Here is a 19055-nt window from a genome sequence, read left to right as displayed (position 1 = left end):
GTTACAATCTTGTCTCATCGCTACAACTCCCGTATGGGCTCGGGAGAGACGAAGGTCGAAAGCCATGCGTCCTCCGAAACACAACCCAACCAAGCTGCACTGCTTCTTAACACATTGCGCATCCAAACCAGAAGCCAGCCGCACCAATGTGTCGGAGGAAACACCGTGCACCTGGCGACTTGGTTAGCATGCAATGCGCACGGCCCGCCACAGGAGTCGCTAGTGCGCAATAAGACAAGGATATCCCTACAGGCCAAACCCTTCCTAACCTTGACGACGCTAGGCCAATTGTGCGTCGCCCCACCGACCTCTCGGTCGCGGCCGGCTGCGACAGAGCCTGGGCGCGAACCCAGAGTCTCTGGTGGCACAGCTAGCACTGCAATGCAGTGCCCTAGACCACTGCGCCACCCGGGAGGCCTCTGCGTTTTATTTTTCATACATACGCAAACATTTTTAAACCTGTTTTCACTTTGTCATTATGGGGTATTGTTGTGTTGATTGATGGGGGGAAAATTAATCAATTTTAGAATAAGGCTGTAATGTAACAAAGTGTGGAAAAAGTCAAGGGGTCTGAATACATTTCAAATGCACTGTATGGTGTGGTAATCGTGTTCACCCAGGGAAGGGGCTGCTGCCCACTGCAGGCTGGCCAGAGAGTGGGACCAACATGGGCATTTTGAATGCCCAGACTCTGGAGACTGACATGGTGCTTCGGCATCCTGAGGGGAAAGGAATCTACCGTATCTCTGCTCTGTATCTATTGAGCGGTCTGAATGTAAATCTTAAACAGACCTTTAATAATATATCATATCTGTGTTTGTTTTGAGATCAGAAGACTGATAGTGATAACAAGGCTTTTATGACCAGAGGGACTTGAGATGTTATTTCTGCTACTCCCATGACGCCCAGCCTCTTAGCATGTTTAAGAAGGCCCCATATTCACCCCCCTGGAGCCGAACATAAAACTGAGCCAAAATTGCATCGAAACACACTCATAAATTATCCCAGAGGCATTGCATTGTAAACTAGTGTCTTACATTTTGATGTTAGCAGGTTCCTCTTATGATTTTCAAAGAATGTTTGTGGGGACGCATTAGATTTATAATGTTGCCTCCTGCTAATGTTCATTATTGCACTGCAGCAGTCTTAGCTGTAACTCTAGGTTATCTCTAATCAGAGACTGATTCGGAGTCCGACCTGGGACAACAGATCAGTGGAGTTTCTGGTCAATCAGCGACATTATTGCTAATCAATCCATTACCTACCAGGGAGAAAAGAGAGCCAGCAGTACTGCTGTACAGACGAGGCTCCCGATTTGGGAACCATTGCAATAGACCTATCAGTCCACAGAGTAAGTGGCATGTAATCAAGGAGACGACTAGACCAGAAACACCCAATGTCACAGTATTACAGAACATTTCCCATTTACTTTCAGTAGAGTTGTTAGTTGATTACATCAACAGCTCCCTTCCATATATCACTCAGATCAAACAGTCAGTGGCCTTATTAGACTCTATCAAACCCTTGTTGGAACACTATACTATAGACTATGACCTACAGAGAGCTCCGAAAGTTTTGGGACAGTTACATACATAGTCCCCCCATTATAGGGGACCAGAAGTATTGGGACAAATTAACTTGTGTATTAAAGTAATACAAATTGAGTATTTGGTCCCATATTCTTAGCACACAATGATTACATCAAGCTTGTGACTCTACAAACTTGTTGGATTTATTTGCTGTTTGTTTTGGTTGTGTTTCAGAATATTTGTGCCCAATAGAAATGAATGGTAAATAATTGATTGTGTCATTATGGAGCCACTTTTATTGTAAAGAAGAATAGAATATGTTATGGATAATCCTAAATGAATTGTGAGTAATGACGCACAAATATCATACCCTCCAAAAATGCTATAACCTCCCCTGTTATTGTAATGGTGAGAGGTTAGCATTTCTTGGGGGTATGATATCTGTGTGTCTCTAACTTTTTCACTCATCATTATTCACGATTCATTCAGGAGTATCTGTAATCATGGTAGCATCCACATTAATGTAGAAGTGTTTAGAAACATATTCTATTGTTATTTACAATAAATGTGCCTCCAAAATGACACAATACATTATTTACCAATCATTTATATTGGGCACAACATAAGCTGTAACACAACCATAAGAATCAGCAAATGATTCCAACAAATGTTTTGAGTCACAGACTTGACACCCTCAAATTAAAGCTGACAATCTGCACTTTAACCTCGTCATTTCAAATCCAAAGTACTGGAGTACAGAGCCAAAACAACAACACAAATGGTCACTGCCCCAATACTTTTGGAGCTCACTTGTATGTGTCATGTTGACATACACTGAATATACAAAACATTAAGAACACCTGCTATTTCCGTGACAGACTGAGACCAGGTGAATCCAGGTGAAGGCTATGATCCCTTATTGATGTCACTTGTTTGGGGGGCAACTCAATATAAGGAAGGTGTTCCTAATGCTTGGTGTGCTCAGTGCATGTGTGTTGTAATATGCATGATGTATACATTGCATAAAGCTCCATTGACACGCAGACTGTGTTATGTAACATTCTCATTGGAGCTTCTGGCCTTTACATTTTTAGATGCACTGTGTGCATTTGGCCTGTTTTAGTATTCACTGTGTACTGCGGTGTAAACACAACGGACTGGTTTGTAGTGTCACTTTCTGCCAACCTCGAATTAGGGTCAGTAGCCATGTATGTCTGTAAATCCATGTCTGCGAAGCCATGTCGGCAGCCTCTTGGTTGGTTTTGTATGTATCAAAACAGGGATGATCCCAGAATGTCTAAGTCATGTGACGTAGTACAGAAGAAACATTCTGCATGTTTGTTTCCCCCCCACAATCTGGTCTAGGAATACGGTTTTGCCGCGTATCTCTCAAATGTAGAAAACATGGCTGGTTGAAATATGGTTGTTTTGACCTCGTTCAAGTCAACTCAATCGCAGAATGGTGTTACCACCCTGTCTTTTGATTGTCACATGGCAGGTTACCGCTGGTTCTAGGATGTGACTCTTAATAGATGTTCACCAGGAATAGAAATAGACAGTAGGCTTTCTGCTTTCAAATGCTCATTACCTCATCCTCTGCCAAATGCTTTTCATTATTTTCCTCATTCTTAACTTGAGTTTCTAGACATTAATGTAGTTATCACTGTATCACTCAGTGCTCCAATTATACTTACCAAAAATATAAACGCAACATGCAACAATTTCAAAGATTTGACTGAGTTACAGGTCATAAGGAAATCAGTCAATTGAAATAAATTCATTAGGCCCTAATCTATGGATATCACATGACTGGGAATACAGATCTGTTGGTCACAGATACCTTAAAAAAAAGGAGGGGCGTGGGTCAGAAAACTAGTCAGTATCTGGTGTGACCACCATTTGCCTCATGCAGCGTGACTCATCTCCTTTGTATAGAGTTGATCAGGCTGTTGATTGTGGGCTGTGGAATTTTGTCTCACTCTTCAATTAGTGTGTGAAATTGCTGGATATTGGCGGGAACTGGAACACTGTCGTACACGTCGATCCAGAGCATCCCTAACATGCTCAATGGGTGACATGTCTGGTGAGTATGCAGGCAATGGAAGAACTGGGACATTTTCAGCTTCCAGAAATTGTGTACAGATCCTTGCGACATGGGGCTGTGCATTATCATGCTGAAACATGAAGTGATGACAGCAGATGCATTTTACGAAAATGGGCCTCAAGATCTCATCATCTCCGTGCATTCAAATTGGCCTCGATAAAATGCAATTGTGTTTGTTGTCTGTAGCTTATGCCTGCCAATACCATAACCCCACCGCCACTATGGAGCACTCTGTTCACAACGTTGACATCAGCAACCCGCTCACCCACACAACACCATACACGAGGTCTGAGGTTGTGAGGCCGGTTTGATGTACTGCCAAATTCTCTAAAACGACGTTGGAGGGGGCTTATGGTAGAGAAATGAACATTAAATTCTCTGGCAACAGCTCTGGTGGACATTCCTGCAGTCAACATGCCAATTATACGCTCCCTCAAAACATGAGACATCTATGGTATTGTGTTGTGTGACAAAACTGCACATTTTATTGTCCCCAGCACAAGGTGCACCTGTGTAACGATCATGCTGTTTAATCAGCTTCTTGATATGCCACACCTGTCAGGTGGATAGATTATCAGGGAAGTAAACAAATTTATGCACACAATTTGAGAGAAATAAGCTTTTTGTGCGTATGGAACATTTCTGGGATCTTTTATTTCAGCTCATGAAACATGGGACCAACACTTTACATGTTGCATTTATATTTGTGCTCAGTATACATGTGGGGGGAATATGTCCTTTTGCTTTTGTACCATGAGATCTGTCAGTAGATCATGAGCAGCCCTCAAGACAGCCTGTTGGAAACTCAGAACACTGCTATTACAATGCCCTCAATGTGTTAAACTTATCAGACAGAGATTATTTAGGTTTGTTTGTTGGAGGCAGCAGGTAGCCTAGCGGTTGGAGCGTTGGGTCTGTAACTGAAATGTCTCTAGTTCGAATCCCAGAGCCTACACAATGTGCCCTTGAGCAAGGCACTTAACCCTAATTGCTCAAGATTGCTGTTAATAATGGCCGACCCTGGCCAAGACCCCACTCTCAGGGGGAGTTGGATATGCAAAAACATTTTTTTTCTCCAATTTAGACGTGTATTAGTACACACTTCTGAAATAGGACCAATATAAGCAATTTCTCAGTTGACTGAGTGTATGTGTCTGCTCCAGTTTTCAGGGCTCTACCTCCTGTCCTTCATCATCATTGTGCTGGGTCTGGTCCTCTACACCTCTTCCTCTACCTACGTGGCCCAGGACCCGCGCATCTACAAGCAGTTCCGCAACGCCGGCCACCCCATTACGGACACGCCCACTCTGGGGCCCCTGGAACCCTCGGTGACCTATACCAGCCTGAGGCAGGAGATAGAGGAGGAACCTCGCATCAGGGTGGCCTAAGGGGCTGGAGCCTAATCATCCACTGCACCGCCTCCCAGATTCTGTACAGAGAGAATGATAATGATCACTGAATGATAAAGATATAATCATGTAGCAAACTAGCAAAAGTACACTGTGATCACAAACTGTGAATAGATAGCAGTGACTATTTCAGATTGAGGATTTGTTTCATGTATAGAAATATACTGTTCCCCCATCACATTCCCTCTTACTGTGCATTGGACATGTTTAAAAAGGTTTTGTGTTAAAGGCTTGTGTAAATGGTGACTTGTTTCTTTTATTATTATTTTTACATCAGCACAGAACTTTATTGGATTTTAAAGATTTGAATTTGAGCTGTGGGTCTAGCTCTCCCATTGACTTTATTCCAGTGTTGTATTGTTCCCTCAGAGATAAGATCAAGTAATACACAGACTTACCACGAGTCAGTGCCTTACAATGTATTACTGTTGTGTGTGTGAGCTGCACATTTATAAATGGCCCCTTCCTTGTAAGCCCAGAATTGTCTGAAGACATTGGATACTGTGGCCCCTCAATTTAAATGAATACACTCTATTTAGAGCACCGTGGACTGCTTCTCTGCATTACATTTAGTCTGCCCTTACAACTACTTACTAAACCACACATATATCCAACTTTCCATGTTGGAGACATTATCTCCCGAGGCCAGTGGGCATAAAGACAAATATATCAGGATTCCTAATGAAGCGAAGTGATTATTGTACATTTGTTTCATTGTTCATACGTACACCGAACTCGAGTTGATAGAGAAAATAATGTGATGATCACAATGCACATGTCATTCCAGAATTGTGATGTTCTGTTTTACTGATTGTCCAGCTGTTGGATTGTATTTTGTGTTTGCTTTTTATTCCCTGCTGGATTTTATCCAAAGCACATTAATGGAACGATTTGGAACATATTTCTTTCAAAGTAATATTATCCTCTGTTTTGTATTCTATTTGATGTTGGTGCATTGGAGCCCTTGCTGTCAGAAGTGTTGCTTAAAATAAAAGTATCTTGGTCTGAAACGCAGAGAAACGGAAATATCACACCACTCAAAACATGGTGAAGATTTGTGGCAAGTAAACACACAGGAACACTATTTACAACTGAAGATTGGCGAGAGTGGTTGTGCAGATTCACATGCTATCACTGGGTCAGATAACCACCTCCACAATTCATTACTGAGTGCAGGTCCCCACCTACAACACTGAAAGAGCAGGTCATGTTGAAACAGTTACTCGTTCGCTTTCATCATATTCTGGAACATGTGTAACGTTCATTTTTGCCAGACTCAGCGAATGTAATTTGGTCATAGGGACCAGATTGCAATATCTTAAATCATAGGGTTTTTCCTAAACTTGATATGATAAAGTGGGTCTGTACATACAGTATGCATCAGGATGTAATGCCAAAATCAATTTATATGGAACATCAGAGGGAAAACATGGATCTCTTACTTTGCATACCGCATTGCACTTCGAATACAAGTCACAACCTTAACATTGCCAAAAGTTTAAAGGAAAGGTTGCTGTCTTGTGTAAGGCCTAAACGTGCTATCAATATTCTTTAGATGTGTGGGTACTTAGGCTGTACTTTGCTTAAATCACCTAGATGAATTAAAATAGTAACATACTGATGACATATTGTACCCAATGGGTAGGCCTAAACCTTCAACTGAAACTTAAGTCCTCATATAGCAGTGGCATATGATGTAAACAGAGAGAAATCTGCAGTCATTTACCATTTTGATATTTGCATGTTCTAGGTGGATTGGCTGTGGTAATGTCTATTAACTGTAAATTGTTTTCAAATAAAATACTTTGTCAAACAGAGATTGAGAGAACTGTGTGATTTATACAAACTTCCTCCTGATGATGATGATCACCACGCAATTGGTTGAAAATTGTTTTAACTAATGTAGCTAAATGGTACAACCCTGAACAGCTGCTGTTGATTTCGATCGGCCCGGTTCAGTTAGCATTTTTGGAATAGCCTATTCGTCTTTTGGTACACTATACTATCGTTCAAAAGTTTGGGGTCACTTAGAAATGTCCTTGTTTTTGAAAGAAAAGCATTTTTTTGTCCATTAAAATAACATCAAGTTGATCAGAAATACAGCGTAGACATTAATCTTGTAAATTACTATTGTAGCTGGAAACGGCAGATTTTCTATGGAATATCTACATCTGCGTACAGAGGCACATTATCAGCAACCATCACTCCTGTGTTCCAATGGCACACGTTGTGTTAGCTCATCCAAGTTTATCATTTTAAAAGGCTAATTGATCATTAGAAAACCCTTTTGCAATTATTAGCACAGCTGAAAACTGTTGTTTTGATTAAAGAAGCAATAAAACTGGCCTTTAGACTAGTTGAGTATCTGGAGCATCCAGCTACTATAGTCATTTATAATATTAACAGTGTCTACACTGTATTTCTGATACATTTTATGTTATTTTAATGGACAAAAAAAAGGGCTTTTCTTTCAAAAACAAGGACATTTCTAAGTGACCCTAAACTTTTGAAAGGTAGTGTATATACAAAAGTATGTGGACACCCCTTCAAATTAGTGGATTCGGCTATTTCAGCCTCACCCATTGCTTACAGCTGTATTAAATCGAGCACACAGCCATGCAATCTCCATAGACAAACATTTCCAGGAGAATGGCCTTACTGATGAGCTCAGTGACTTTCAACGTGGCACTGTCATAGGATGTAACCTTTCCAACACATCAGCTTGTAAAATTTCTGCCCTGCCAGAGCTTCCCTGGTCAACTGTAAGTCCTGTTATTGTGAAGTGGAAACGTCTAGTGGCAACAATGGCTCAGGCACGAAGTGGTAGGCCACACAAGCTCACAGAACAGGACCGCCGAGTGCTGAGACGTGTAGAGCTTAAAAATCATCTGTCCTCGGTTGCAACACTCACTACCGAATTCCCAACTGCCTGTGGAAGCAACGTCAGCACAAGAACTGTTCTTTGGGAGCTTAATGAATTGGGTTTCCATGGCCGAGCAGCCGCACACAAGCCGAAGTAGCCGCACACCATATGCAATTCCAAGCATCAGCTGGAGTGGTGTAAAGCTTGCCGCCATTGAAGCTCATTCTGTGGAGTGACGAATCACGCTTCATGGTAGTCCGACGGACGAATCTGGGTTTGGCGGATGCCAGGAAAACGCTACCTTAGTGTCAATTATGAAGTTTGGTGGAGGAGGAATAATGATCTGGGGTTGTTTTTCATGATACGGGCTAGACCCCTTTGTTCCAGTGATAGGAAATCTTAAAGCTACAGCATACAATGACATTATAGACGATTCTGTGCTTCCAACTTTGTGGCAACAGTTTGGGAAAGGCCCTTTCCTGTTTCAGCATGACAATGGCCCCATGCACAAAGCAAGGTCCATACAGAAATGGTTTGTCGAGATTGGAGTGGAAGAACTTGACTGGCCTGCACAGAGCCCTGACCTCAACCACATTGAACCACTTTGGGATGAATTGGAATGCCGACTGCGAACTAGGCTTAATCGCCCAACATCAGTGCCCGACCTCACCAATGCTCTTGTGGCTGAATGGAAACAAGTCCCTGCAGCAATGTTCCAACATCTAGTGGAAAGTCTTCCCAGAAGAGTGGAGACTGTTATAGCAGCAAAGGGGGGACCAACTCCATATTAATGGCCATGATTTTGGAATGAGATGTTCAACGAGCTGGTGTCCACATACTTTTTGGGCATGTAGTGTAGCTCACGGCATACCGGGCAAACTCAATCAAGCATTCCCCGTACCCAGGTGCGACATTCCCAGGTTACCTCCCCTTTTGACTGCAACAATGGTACGTTCTTAAATGTTAAATCCCTCTCAAGAATGGCTGACTATGCCAGGTGGCAAAAATGCACGACGGGAGATGGGAGAATGAGTTGCAGGGACAGTGTTCTCTTTAATCCGCGACCTCGTTTGAGGTCAAAGAAGAAAGCAGGCAACTGGAGTAGACACATGAAAGCTCATACACGGGGATACTAGACTTGAGTGACAGTCTTTATTCTCAACCTATGGCAGCTGGATTCCACGTCTCTCTTGAGGGTTGGGAGCACCTGCCGAACCTTGTTTCGAATTTGTTCCTGCAACTCACTCTGGACAAGACACTTACAGGTAATGTAAAACTTTTTTATATATATTAGTAGTATTAGACTTCAGTAAATGTTTTTAGATGGAACCGAGATATGCTGATCCTTTTTTGTGAATGAATAAAGTTCACGTTCATCACTTGTGGCTTCTCCTCTTTACACAGACGTCATTTGGAGTCCCGTTTGTCACCGCCAACTGCTCCATCACAGCCAAGACTGCACTGTAACCGGCCGCTCCAGGAGAAGCTGTTTGCAGACATTCCGTTCCCATCACACAAGCACTGGACCCAGTTCTGGAGGAAATGTTTCATCTGCCCTCAATGAGACTGCCCTGCTCTGACATAGAGAGCTTATTGGGAATTGAGAAGGATGTGTTGGAAGGTCATATCCAAGGTGAGTTCATTTATTTTCAGGAAGTTGTAAAGTTCTATATCTATTGTCAGTTTGGTGCCAAAGAGTTGACACCCGTTGTGTTATAGAGCCACTGAACATGTGTTTTTCTGTTGCTCATTAGAAAAACAAGACTTTAGTCTTCAAGGTGGTCCTGTTTGATTAATGTTTGTCCCCAATAACATACTGTAGATGCGGAAGCCTAGTTCACTTCCTCAAGATCACCAGAATGAATTTAAGAACAAGAAATCTGTAATCAATTTGACGTTTTTGCAGAGTGTTTTATTTGCACATTTTACATTCAAGGTGTTCGGTACAGTATTTCTCAAGTAAACTAAATGTGCGATGTGTTGTCTAATGTAAACAAAGTCTGGCTGCTGGGCAAGTCTGTCTCGCTGTTTATGCTATTGGATAGAGAACAATCATCGCAGCTGTTCACCCATGTTGGTGGGCAAAATGTACATCCTCAAATCAAAACCCAACCTTAATTTACCCATTGTGACGCATTGTTACCCATAATATTTTGCCATGGGCAAAGAGAACAATTTGCAGTTTTATAGCTTATTTCCTGCAACACTAAACATTTTGCCATGGGGCAAAGGAAAATGTGTAGTTTTATATCTTATCTCACGCTATTCTACACATTTTGCCATGGGCTAAGAGAGAATTTGGCTTTTTTAAAGCTAAAATACAGGTGTGTTGACTGTGATAAAATGCACTGGATTATGAGCTGTCTTGCTTGCTAAATGAACAAATGAAATAAGCAGTGGCATGGTGCATATAGCCATAGAAGGACAGTGACATGTGTGGCTTTCAGTTAGATATTTTTGGCAACCCATCCTGTGAGAGTGAATGACATTTCGGTTAAAGTATTTTTACTTAAGTACTTTACACCACTGCTCTTGAGCATCACGGAAGCATTGCCAACGTTTTCCAGCATGTACTCAACCAACTACAGAACTATGGTAGGTCATATGTGATCCCGATGCCTTCCATTGTGCAGGCATAACCACGCATATTTACATAGAAAAAGCCTAAACGTCCCTTGTCTGACACAAATGTTGACTAAAATGATTTGAACTTACTTTGCCGATTGTCCATGGGTTGGTACTTGTGTGTCAATTTGAGACAAAATATCCACAGGAAAATATTGTTAAACAGACTTCAAAACGTAGGTCTTTCTCTGTGGGTGCCAATCAAGATTTGTTTGCTTGTGACCAAAGGCACGTGCACAAGACTGTGAATTGGTTTCAGTCTGATTTATTAGGCAAGGTCATATGGGGCATACCATTTTTTACTTTTGCAGGGATCAATTTTAGGACTAGTCTGCTTTCCACAGCCAGTTATGAATTATAATTGGATTATTCACTGTGAACGCAATGGGATTCAAAGGTGGTAATGTCCTTTATTGCCTGATATGAGCTGCATGCCAGATTTGTTATCCAGATGGACTTTTTGGCAGTGCAGATGAAGGCTCGTGACTGTTGTGACGTGGCTATGGCCAAGTTATGTGTGAATTCTGGCCAGGAACATGGTTGTTCCCAATGGATAAAGAAAAGCTGTTTAGTTATTTTTCAGTAGTTTGACACCACACCTGTAAGCAATGAGTTGATTTCATCCTCAAAGCAGAGCCCTCATCTGACTCATCATATCCAATCTTTAGAATGCTGTACTGGGAAGCTCGACATTGGCATTTTACTCTGGAGAAACTTTTGAGCTGTATCCGCTTGCAGGATTTTGGTTTATTACAGGCAGTCTGTCTATGATTGAAGCCGTTGAGGGGAAAAAAAGGTTATCCAATTTTTTGCACTGCTGAGTCGCTTCAAAGTGTTTTTATCGGCTGGTGATATGGGGAGCGGAAACTAGTCACAAATGGTTTCAGTCTCCGAGCTGTCTCCCTCCGGATTATTATGTTATACTGTACCCTCCGAACTGGAGCACTAGTCCTACCCTTCATACACCATCTGAAATCAACTGCATTGGCCTATAGGCAGGGCAATGTTAATGGGAACTAATGACCTAAAGACCTTTGTTACACGTATACTGTATGTTCCATTTCATGATCCTAAAATACATTTTTACAAACTCTACATTTCTGTAAGTGGCAGACAGGAATGGATCTGTGTTCATTTCAAAATGAGTCCTGTTTTCCCTGTAGTTTTTAGTCTCCACTAGATTTAGATGGGGACTGTTGTGGCGTTATCCATGTATTGGAGCATAAATGCAATTTCACCCTTGACATGTAGTGCATCCACTTGTGCTAAAGGTTTCTACCCTGAAGCAGGCCCCCCCCCCCCTCTCTACCAGACCACCGTGAGCTGGAGACCATGTTCAGTCATTACACCCAGTGTCGATTCCAGTGGCTCTTTACCTCATGGCAACAGCCGTTGTCCTTCGACGGGCAGCTCAGGGCCTACAGTGGCGGAAGCAAAGCAAGAGGAAGTTGGCGTCCTGGGGAGGCACGCTGTGTGACGTCCACTACCTGGCCTCGCTTTAACGCATCACCACCGACTACCACCTCGCCCTATACTTTTAATCTACTTTATGCTAACGTTATGCAGTCATGGCACTCTGATTCGATTGACTGCGCTGAGTGGATCAAACCTTGTGCTTACTCTGGATTTGTTTTAGAACGGGCACCCACTCTTGCGTGCTCAGAAATATTCTTCACTCATTATGGTTATTTTCAATTTCTATGCCCCAAGAATAATATCATACCACCTTGACTCATTACTGTTAATGGTATCACTTCTTTATACATTATTAATTGGATGCAGTGAGTAGGGAAATGAATAAGCCTCTCCCTTGACACTGAGGCTCTTCTATAGAGCATTACCCTGTGTTCTGCTCTGCTATCTGTTGTACTATGACAGGTCTTGAACAAAGGCCACTGGCTTTCATGCCAAGTGTCTATTCTCCTTCCTCCCAGGAATTCAGACGGTGGAGAACTATTTCTCCATGTGCAATCCACTGGTGGCCTTAATTGTTAAGTGCATTTCCAGCTGATACAGATACTGTGCCTATCGGCATTTTGTCTGATGGTAATGGGGCTATCTTGGCAAACATGCCAGTGGTCGTGTGGTGTCCCATATACAACAGGAGTTCCCTGATCCTGGTGCAGAATACACAGGGTTTCTCCCTCCCCATATTGACTGATGCCATTCAATTCAATAATAAGAAAGGACTAAGTAAAAGTTGTCTAGTAAAAAATGTGATGCCTTCTGCCAGGTCTATCTCCATTTAGAGACATCGGTATCAAGCCCGTCTGTCAGTCTGGACTTTGACAAACGTTGGTGAGTTCTTTGCCAGAGCCCCCAGTGATGGCTATAGCAGCATAGATCAGCTCCTGGCCCCTCCTCAAAGATACTGATCAGACAGACAGACTGACCAGACAGACAGACAGAACACTGATTTACATGATCAATGGCAGTGGTGAAAGAAGTACCCAATTGTCATACTTGAGTAAAAGTATAGATACCTTAATAGAAAGTTACTCAAGTAAAAGTAAAAGTCACCCAGTGAAATACTACTTGAGTAAAAGTATTTGCTTCTAAATATACTTAAGTATCAAAGGTAAATGTATCTGTTAAAATATACTTAAGTAGTAAAAGTGTGAATAATTTGAAACCCCTTACATTAAAGCAAAGCAGATGGCACCATGTTCTTGATTTTAAAATGTACGGATAGCCAAGGTGGACACTCCAACACTCAGACATCATTTACAAACTATGCATTTGTTTTTAGTGAGTCCGCCAGATCAGAGGCAGTAGGGATGACCACGTGTTCCCTTGGTAAGTGCGTGAACTGGACCATTTCCCTGTCCTGCTAAGCCCTCTTACATGTAACGAGTACTTTTGGGTGTCAGGGAAAATATATGGAGTTATTTTCTTTAGGAATGTAGTGAAGTAAAAGTAGTCAAAAATATCAACAGTTAAATAAAGTACAGATACCACAAAAAAACTGCTTATGTAGTACTTTAAAGTATTTTTTTACTTAAGTACTTTACACCACTGATCAATAATGGTTATGATTAGCCTGGGGGAACCAACCTGATCGCTTCATTCACCTTTCTGTTTCACTCCAGATATCATAAATGTGCAGTGAAATAGAATGTTGAACACCGCAATCAGGCTGGTTCTACCAGACTAGGTTATGCCCTGGACGTTATATGCACCCAAGAAGTAGAAAATAAGCAACAAATGTCAGTTTACATAAATTGTTTCACAATTGGGTTATCAAATGTATCAAATGAAGTGGTTTACCTTCTGTATTTCTACAAATGATGAGCCTGTGAAAGCTGTTGCCGCTGGCCGGATACTTGCCAACATTCATAGGAATGTCTGCACGACGAGGGCCTCCTTGTTGGTCTTCTCTGTGCTGCATGTTCGGCTCAAACTGGTATCTCTTGAACAACTGCAGCAGGCAATCTTATGAGGTGGTGTTGACTGGGAGAATCTGTGACAAGGTGATTTATATTAGACAGCCAAGTGGTAAATTGCATTTTGGTTCTAAAGAGAGGACAACGCTAATGCACTTCACAACCAAAATGACTACTAGTTGTATCTGCTTGGCTGGGGAATTGGCCTACTATTTTATCAAGCTGGGTATTGTATCTTTGAATACAACTTTTCACATAACACACTACCTGTCGTCGATGAAGCAGTCTTTCATCAAGGTAGTAACTCTGGTCACTATCAGAGACCTCGTGATGATGTGTCCTTTTCATTGGAGTTAAGGGAGACTCTGGCAACAATGGAGGCGGTGTCACAAGGGTACTTGTCATATTTCACACTTTCATTCTGAGGTCTTGCTTGACAAGCTGTGAACATGGTAAGTGAACAGTGAATGAAATGATTTTGAGGTTGCTAAACCATTGCAATCACATTGCTGGACATGTTATGATACCCACCTTTGCTGCATCTGTTAGGTCCCAGCATCCATTCATGACCAGGGGATCACTCTGGCATCCAACTGTCCACTTGTCGAATAGAAAAATAGAAAAACAGGTTAAATGATTGTCATCATCCTTCAATAATAAGCCATGCTTGAGAAACGTAATCTGGTTTAGAAGCTAATTCTATGCTTTACAGATGTAGACGGACTAGCTCCAGATTGGATTAGATTCAGGCCAGTGATGCTGTTACACTTTGCAACCAACCAGCTGTGATGTGTTTTGCTTTGGCCCTGTGTTGGTTTGAGTTTGTTGCTGCTAGTTAGTACACTGTTGTAGTCACATGAGTTAGCTAGTACCACCATAGTTTCAGCCAATATTTATTTGTGCATTAAATAAGCTTTGCACCTCAGAGAATAATGTGACTGTTTTGTCTAGATTACAATTGCTAACTTGGAGTGGAATGAACATAATTGGTAGGAAATAACTTTGCTTTATTATGTTGTAACATTTACTTTCGATGTTGCATTTTGCTGTTACTAGAGATCCTGGTTTGAGTCCATGCTCTGTCCAGCCGGCCGCGACCGGGAGACCCATGAGGCAGCGCACAATTAGCCCAGCGTCGCCCGGGTTAGGGGAGGGTTTGGCTGGCAGGGATGTCCTTGTCCCATCACGCACAAGTTTGTCAAATAGCTAGTAATGCTAATGTTAGCTAGCTAAAATACGGTGGTCCCCTCTATCTTAGTTAGCTGGATAAAATTATAGCTACTGTATCTAAAGTCAATCTGGCCACATCACAATCACGACAAAAAGGTTTTTCTACAAATGATTTACCTTTTGAAATGTTATCGTGTTTCTAAGCCAAATCCGAGTTGTATTGAGCTAGGTAGGGTGGCTAACGCTAGCAAGGTGGATAACGTTAGCTAGGCTAGTGATTAAGGTTAGGGTTAGCTAACATGCAAAGTAAATTGTCTGTAATGAGATTTCAAACAGGCAACATTTGGGTTGCTAGACGTTCGCGATTTTCGCCCACTCATCCACCCCGACCAACCACCTTACCTGTTTTGGCCTTAAGTCACCTGTAAGTAACCAAACCAAAGTTAGCATATCATACTAATTTTAGTGTTTTTCTTTACCACTTTTTCATAACATCCAATTTGTATTTACCGTCTTGTCCCATTGCTGCAACTTCCCTACAGACTCGGGGGAGGCGAAGGTCGAGAGCCATGCGAAGGTCGAAGCCACATGGGTCTACCGGTCGCCACTCATTGGTCTCCCTTAGACTGCTGCGCCACTTGGGAGGCCCTAATATTTACTATGTTACAACTAGTCTATGAGACCAGGCTGGTGCATCCTGCTGGAGGCATGCATTGCATGTTAGGGCTTTTCAGTCCCAAATGGCTGTGATCCTTTGAACACGTTGGTTGGGGGTAATGAAACAACTGAGCCCCATTTAATGAAGGGAAGCGAAGTTGGCGGATGGGTGATTAGCACGTGGAGCTTGGCAAAAGGGGACTAATTGTAATCCAAACCCAACCTTAATTTACTCCTCGTGATGCAGAGGTTTAAAACTCAATTTTGGTCAAAGTCATTCTAGTCTAAAACTATCCTATTCACACTTTGTAGTCAGTTTTGACACTAGAATAAATGTCTCTGACTCGATGTCACAGGTAAGGGATTAGTTGGTTTTTAGCGGCAGTCACTCTCTAAATGACAAAATTTCAGGGAACATTAGTGGAGTGTAATGTGTAGTGTACCTACCGAAATGAAAGCACTCGTTGTATTTTTGTCAACACTATTGATAAAAAGATGAGATGCCTGACTCTTTTCAACATTATGGAGGACAATGATCATTTCCTTTGCCAAAATGCTTGTATACAAATAACATTTTTGGCATTTATTCAGTGGTGTCTTTAGTATTCCATCAGTGTGCATCTCCTTCCGTTAAGCATCTCCAGATCATCAGCTCTGTGCTGGTGATTTCACAGGTCACAGCTTGAGCAGGCTGCAGGAAGAGCCTAGACCCATGTAATGTCCTGCTAAATGGATTATAGACATATCAATGCATGTCCCACTCAATTACACTTTATGTGTGAATACAGGCTAGCTGCAGGCTTGTACTCTATAGCAATAGCCAGTGATACAGTCAAGGACAGTGTTATCAATACAATTTATACAATCAATACAAGCAATTATGGATGGGATTGTTTTTTCCCAGCTAGTTTACTTGATGTATAGAATTGGAAAAACACTTAACTTTGGCATTAGGAATTTGCTTGGATGACAATGGCATATAGGCTGCTGTAGTGTTTGATATTCCTAAATTCTACTGTATGATTGTCTGATGGTGTCACCTTAGTTCCTTTGTTATTTCTTGTTTAGGTTGGTCAGGGCGTGAGTTGGGGTGGGCATTCTATGTGTTGTTCTAGTTTTGGTTTTCTACGTGTTTGGCCTGGTATGGTTCTCAATCAGAGGCAGCCGTCAATCGTTGTCTCTGATTGAGAATCATACTTAGGTAGCCTGTTTTTCCCACTTTATTTGTGGGTAGTTGTCTTCTGTTTTGTGTGTTTGCACCTTACAGGACTGTTTCGTTTCACTCTCTTTGTTGTTTTGTTGTTCAGTTGATTTATTAAATATTAACATGGGACACATACCACGCTGCGCATTGGTCCGATCTTGACAACTCTTCCTCAGATGACGAGGATAACCGTTACAGATGGATTAGGGATTGACTGAGTGCAGGTGTACGAGGACACCCTGGAGGGTGTGTACCTGCTGCTGAGGGAGATGCAGGAGACCCTGGTGGAGCACAAGAGGTTCTGGCAGGTGGCCAAGGTCCAGATGGCCCAAGTGTGCACCCTAAAGAGACTGCCATCAACTGGAAGATAATCGAGAGACTGCCCTACTACAAGTATATGATTATTACACAGAAGAAAAATGCAACATGTAACAATTTCAAAGATTTTACTGAGTTTCAGTTCATATAAGGAAATCCGCCAATTTAAATGAATTCATTAGGCCCTAATCTATGGATTTCATATGAATGGGAATACAGATATGCATCTGTTGGTCACAGATACCTTAAAAAAAACATAGGTAGGGGCGTGGATCAGGAAACCAGTCAGTATCTGGTGTGGCAACTGTTTGCCTCATGCAGCGTGACACATCTTCTTAGCATAGAATTGAATCAGGCTTGTGGCCTGTGGAATGGTGTCCCACTCCTCTTCAATGGCTGTGCGAAGTTGCTGGATATTGGCGGGCCTCAGGATCTCATCACGGTATCTCTGTGCATTCAAATTGCTGTATGCCTGCCCATACCATAACCCCACCTCCACCATGGAACACTGGTCACAATGTTGACATCAGCAAACCACTCACCCCACGATTCCATACACGCTGTCTGCCATCTGCCCAGTTCAGTTGAAACTCATCCACACTTCTCCAGCATGACAGTGGCCTTCGAAAGTGAGCATTTGCCCACTGAAGTCAGTTACGATGCCAAATTGCAGTCAGGTCAAGACCATAGTGAGGACAACGAGCACACAGATGAGCTTCCCTGAGACCGTTTCTGACTGTTTGTGCAGAAATTCACAGTTATATCAGCTGTCCGGGTGGCTAGTCTCAGACTATGCTGCAGGTGAAGAAGCTGGATGTGGAGGTCCTGGGCTTACACGATGCCTGTGGTTGTGAGGCTGGTTGGACTTACTGCCAAATTCTCTAAAATGATGGAGATAAATTATCATTAAATTCTCTGGCAACAGCGCTGGTGGACAGCATACCATTTGCACACTCCCTCAAAACTTGAGATATCTGTGGCATTGTGTTGTGTGACAAAACTGCCTATTTTAGTGGCCTTTTATTGTTCCCAGCACAAGGTGCACCTGTGTAATGATAATGCTGTTTAATCAGCTTCTTGATATGCCACACCTGTCAGGTGGATGGATTATCTTGGCAAAGGAGAAATGCTCACTAACAGGGATGTAAACATATTTTTGCACAAATAAGCTTCTTGTGCGTCTGGAACGTTTCTGGGATATTTTATTTCAGCTCACGAAACATGACACCAACAATTTACACGTTGCGTTTATATTTTTGTTCTGTATAGTTAATCAGATCCAGATAACTAATCAGGGTTAAGCTTGAGCGGTATCCAGATTGTCATACCGTCCTTGTGCCATCCCAGGACTGCACTGAGCCTCTGTAGTCTGACGGTTAGCAAACATGTAAAATGCTAATGAGTGCATGCAAGCATATTATAATATAAATTAGTGGGACGGTGTGGTGAAAGCACTGAGGTCAAAGCAAATAAGTGGTTGCAGTTTAAAGGCCCAGTGCAGTCAAACTTTTCCCTGTGTTTTTATGTATATTTCCACGCTGAGGTTGGAATAATACTGTGAAAATGATACTGCCCTTTTAGTGTAAGAGCTGTTTGAAAAGATTACTAGACATTTCTGCCTGTTCTAGTGGGATGGAGATTTGGCCTGCCTGGTGACATCATCAGCCGGTAATTGGTGAATGGACCAATAAGAAAGAGTTCCAAACCTCTCTACCAATAACAGTTTTCCCCTCTTGACTCAGACCTCTCCCAGACAGTCCCAGTGAAATTCTTGCTTGAGAAATTGCTCTTTG

The 19055-nt window shown here is 42.2% G+C and overlaps 2 protein-coding genes across 2 annotated transcripts in view; both read left to right on the top strand.

The window, feature by feature from the left end:
- The window catches only part of slc35f1 (solute carrier family 35 member F1), a 108518-nt gene extending 101659 nt beyond the window's left edge, over positions 1 to 6859 (top strand). Inside the window, exon 8 of the mRNA XM_024377998.2 lies at positions 4797 to 6859. Within this exon, the coding sequence (XP_024233766.1) occupies positions 4797 to 5021 (225 nt within the window). The 3' untranslated portion in view covers positions 5022 to 6859. The remainder of the gene's footprint in view (positions 1 to 4796) is intronic.
- Positions 6860 to 8911: 2052 nt separating this feature from the next.
- si:dkeyp-114g9.1 (uncharacterized protein LOC555399 homolog) lies at positions 8912 to 17315 on the top strand. Its single transcript, XM_042300503.1, is given in 7 exon segments — positions 8912 to 9051; positions 9053 to 9170; positions 9310 to 9359; positions 9361 to 9434; positions 9437 to 9538; positions 11843 to 11967; positions 17169 to 17315. Coding segments are annotated over 7 exon segments (756 nt in total).
- The last annotated feature ends 1740 nt before the right edge of the window (positions 17316 to 19055 follow it).

The sequence above is a fragment of the Oncorhynchus tshawytscha genome, linkage group LG18 (genome assembly GCF_018296145.1).
Source record: "Oncorhynchus tshawytscha isolate Ot180627B linkage group LG18, Otsh_v2.0, whole genome shotgun sequence".
Lineage (NCBI taxonomy): Eukaryota > Metazoa > Chordata > Actinopteri > Salmoniformes > Salmonidae > Oncorhynchus > Oncorhynchus tshawytscha.
Note: the sequence above shows the minus strand (reverse complement) of the source record. Positions and strands in the feature narration are given on the sequence as shown.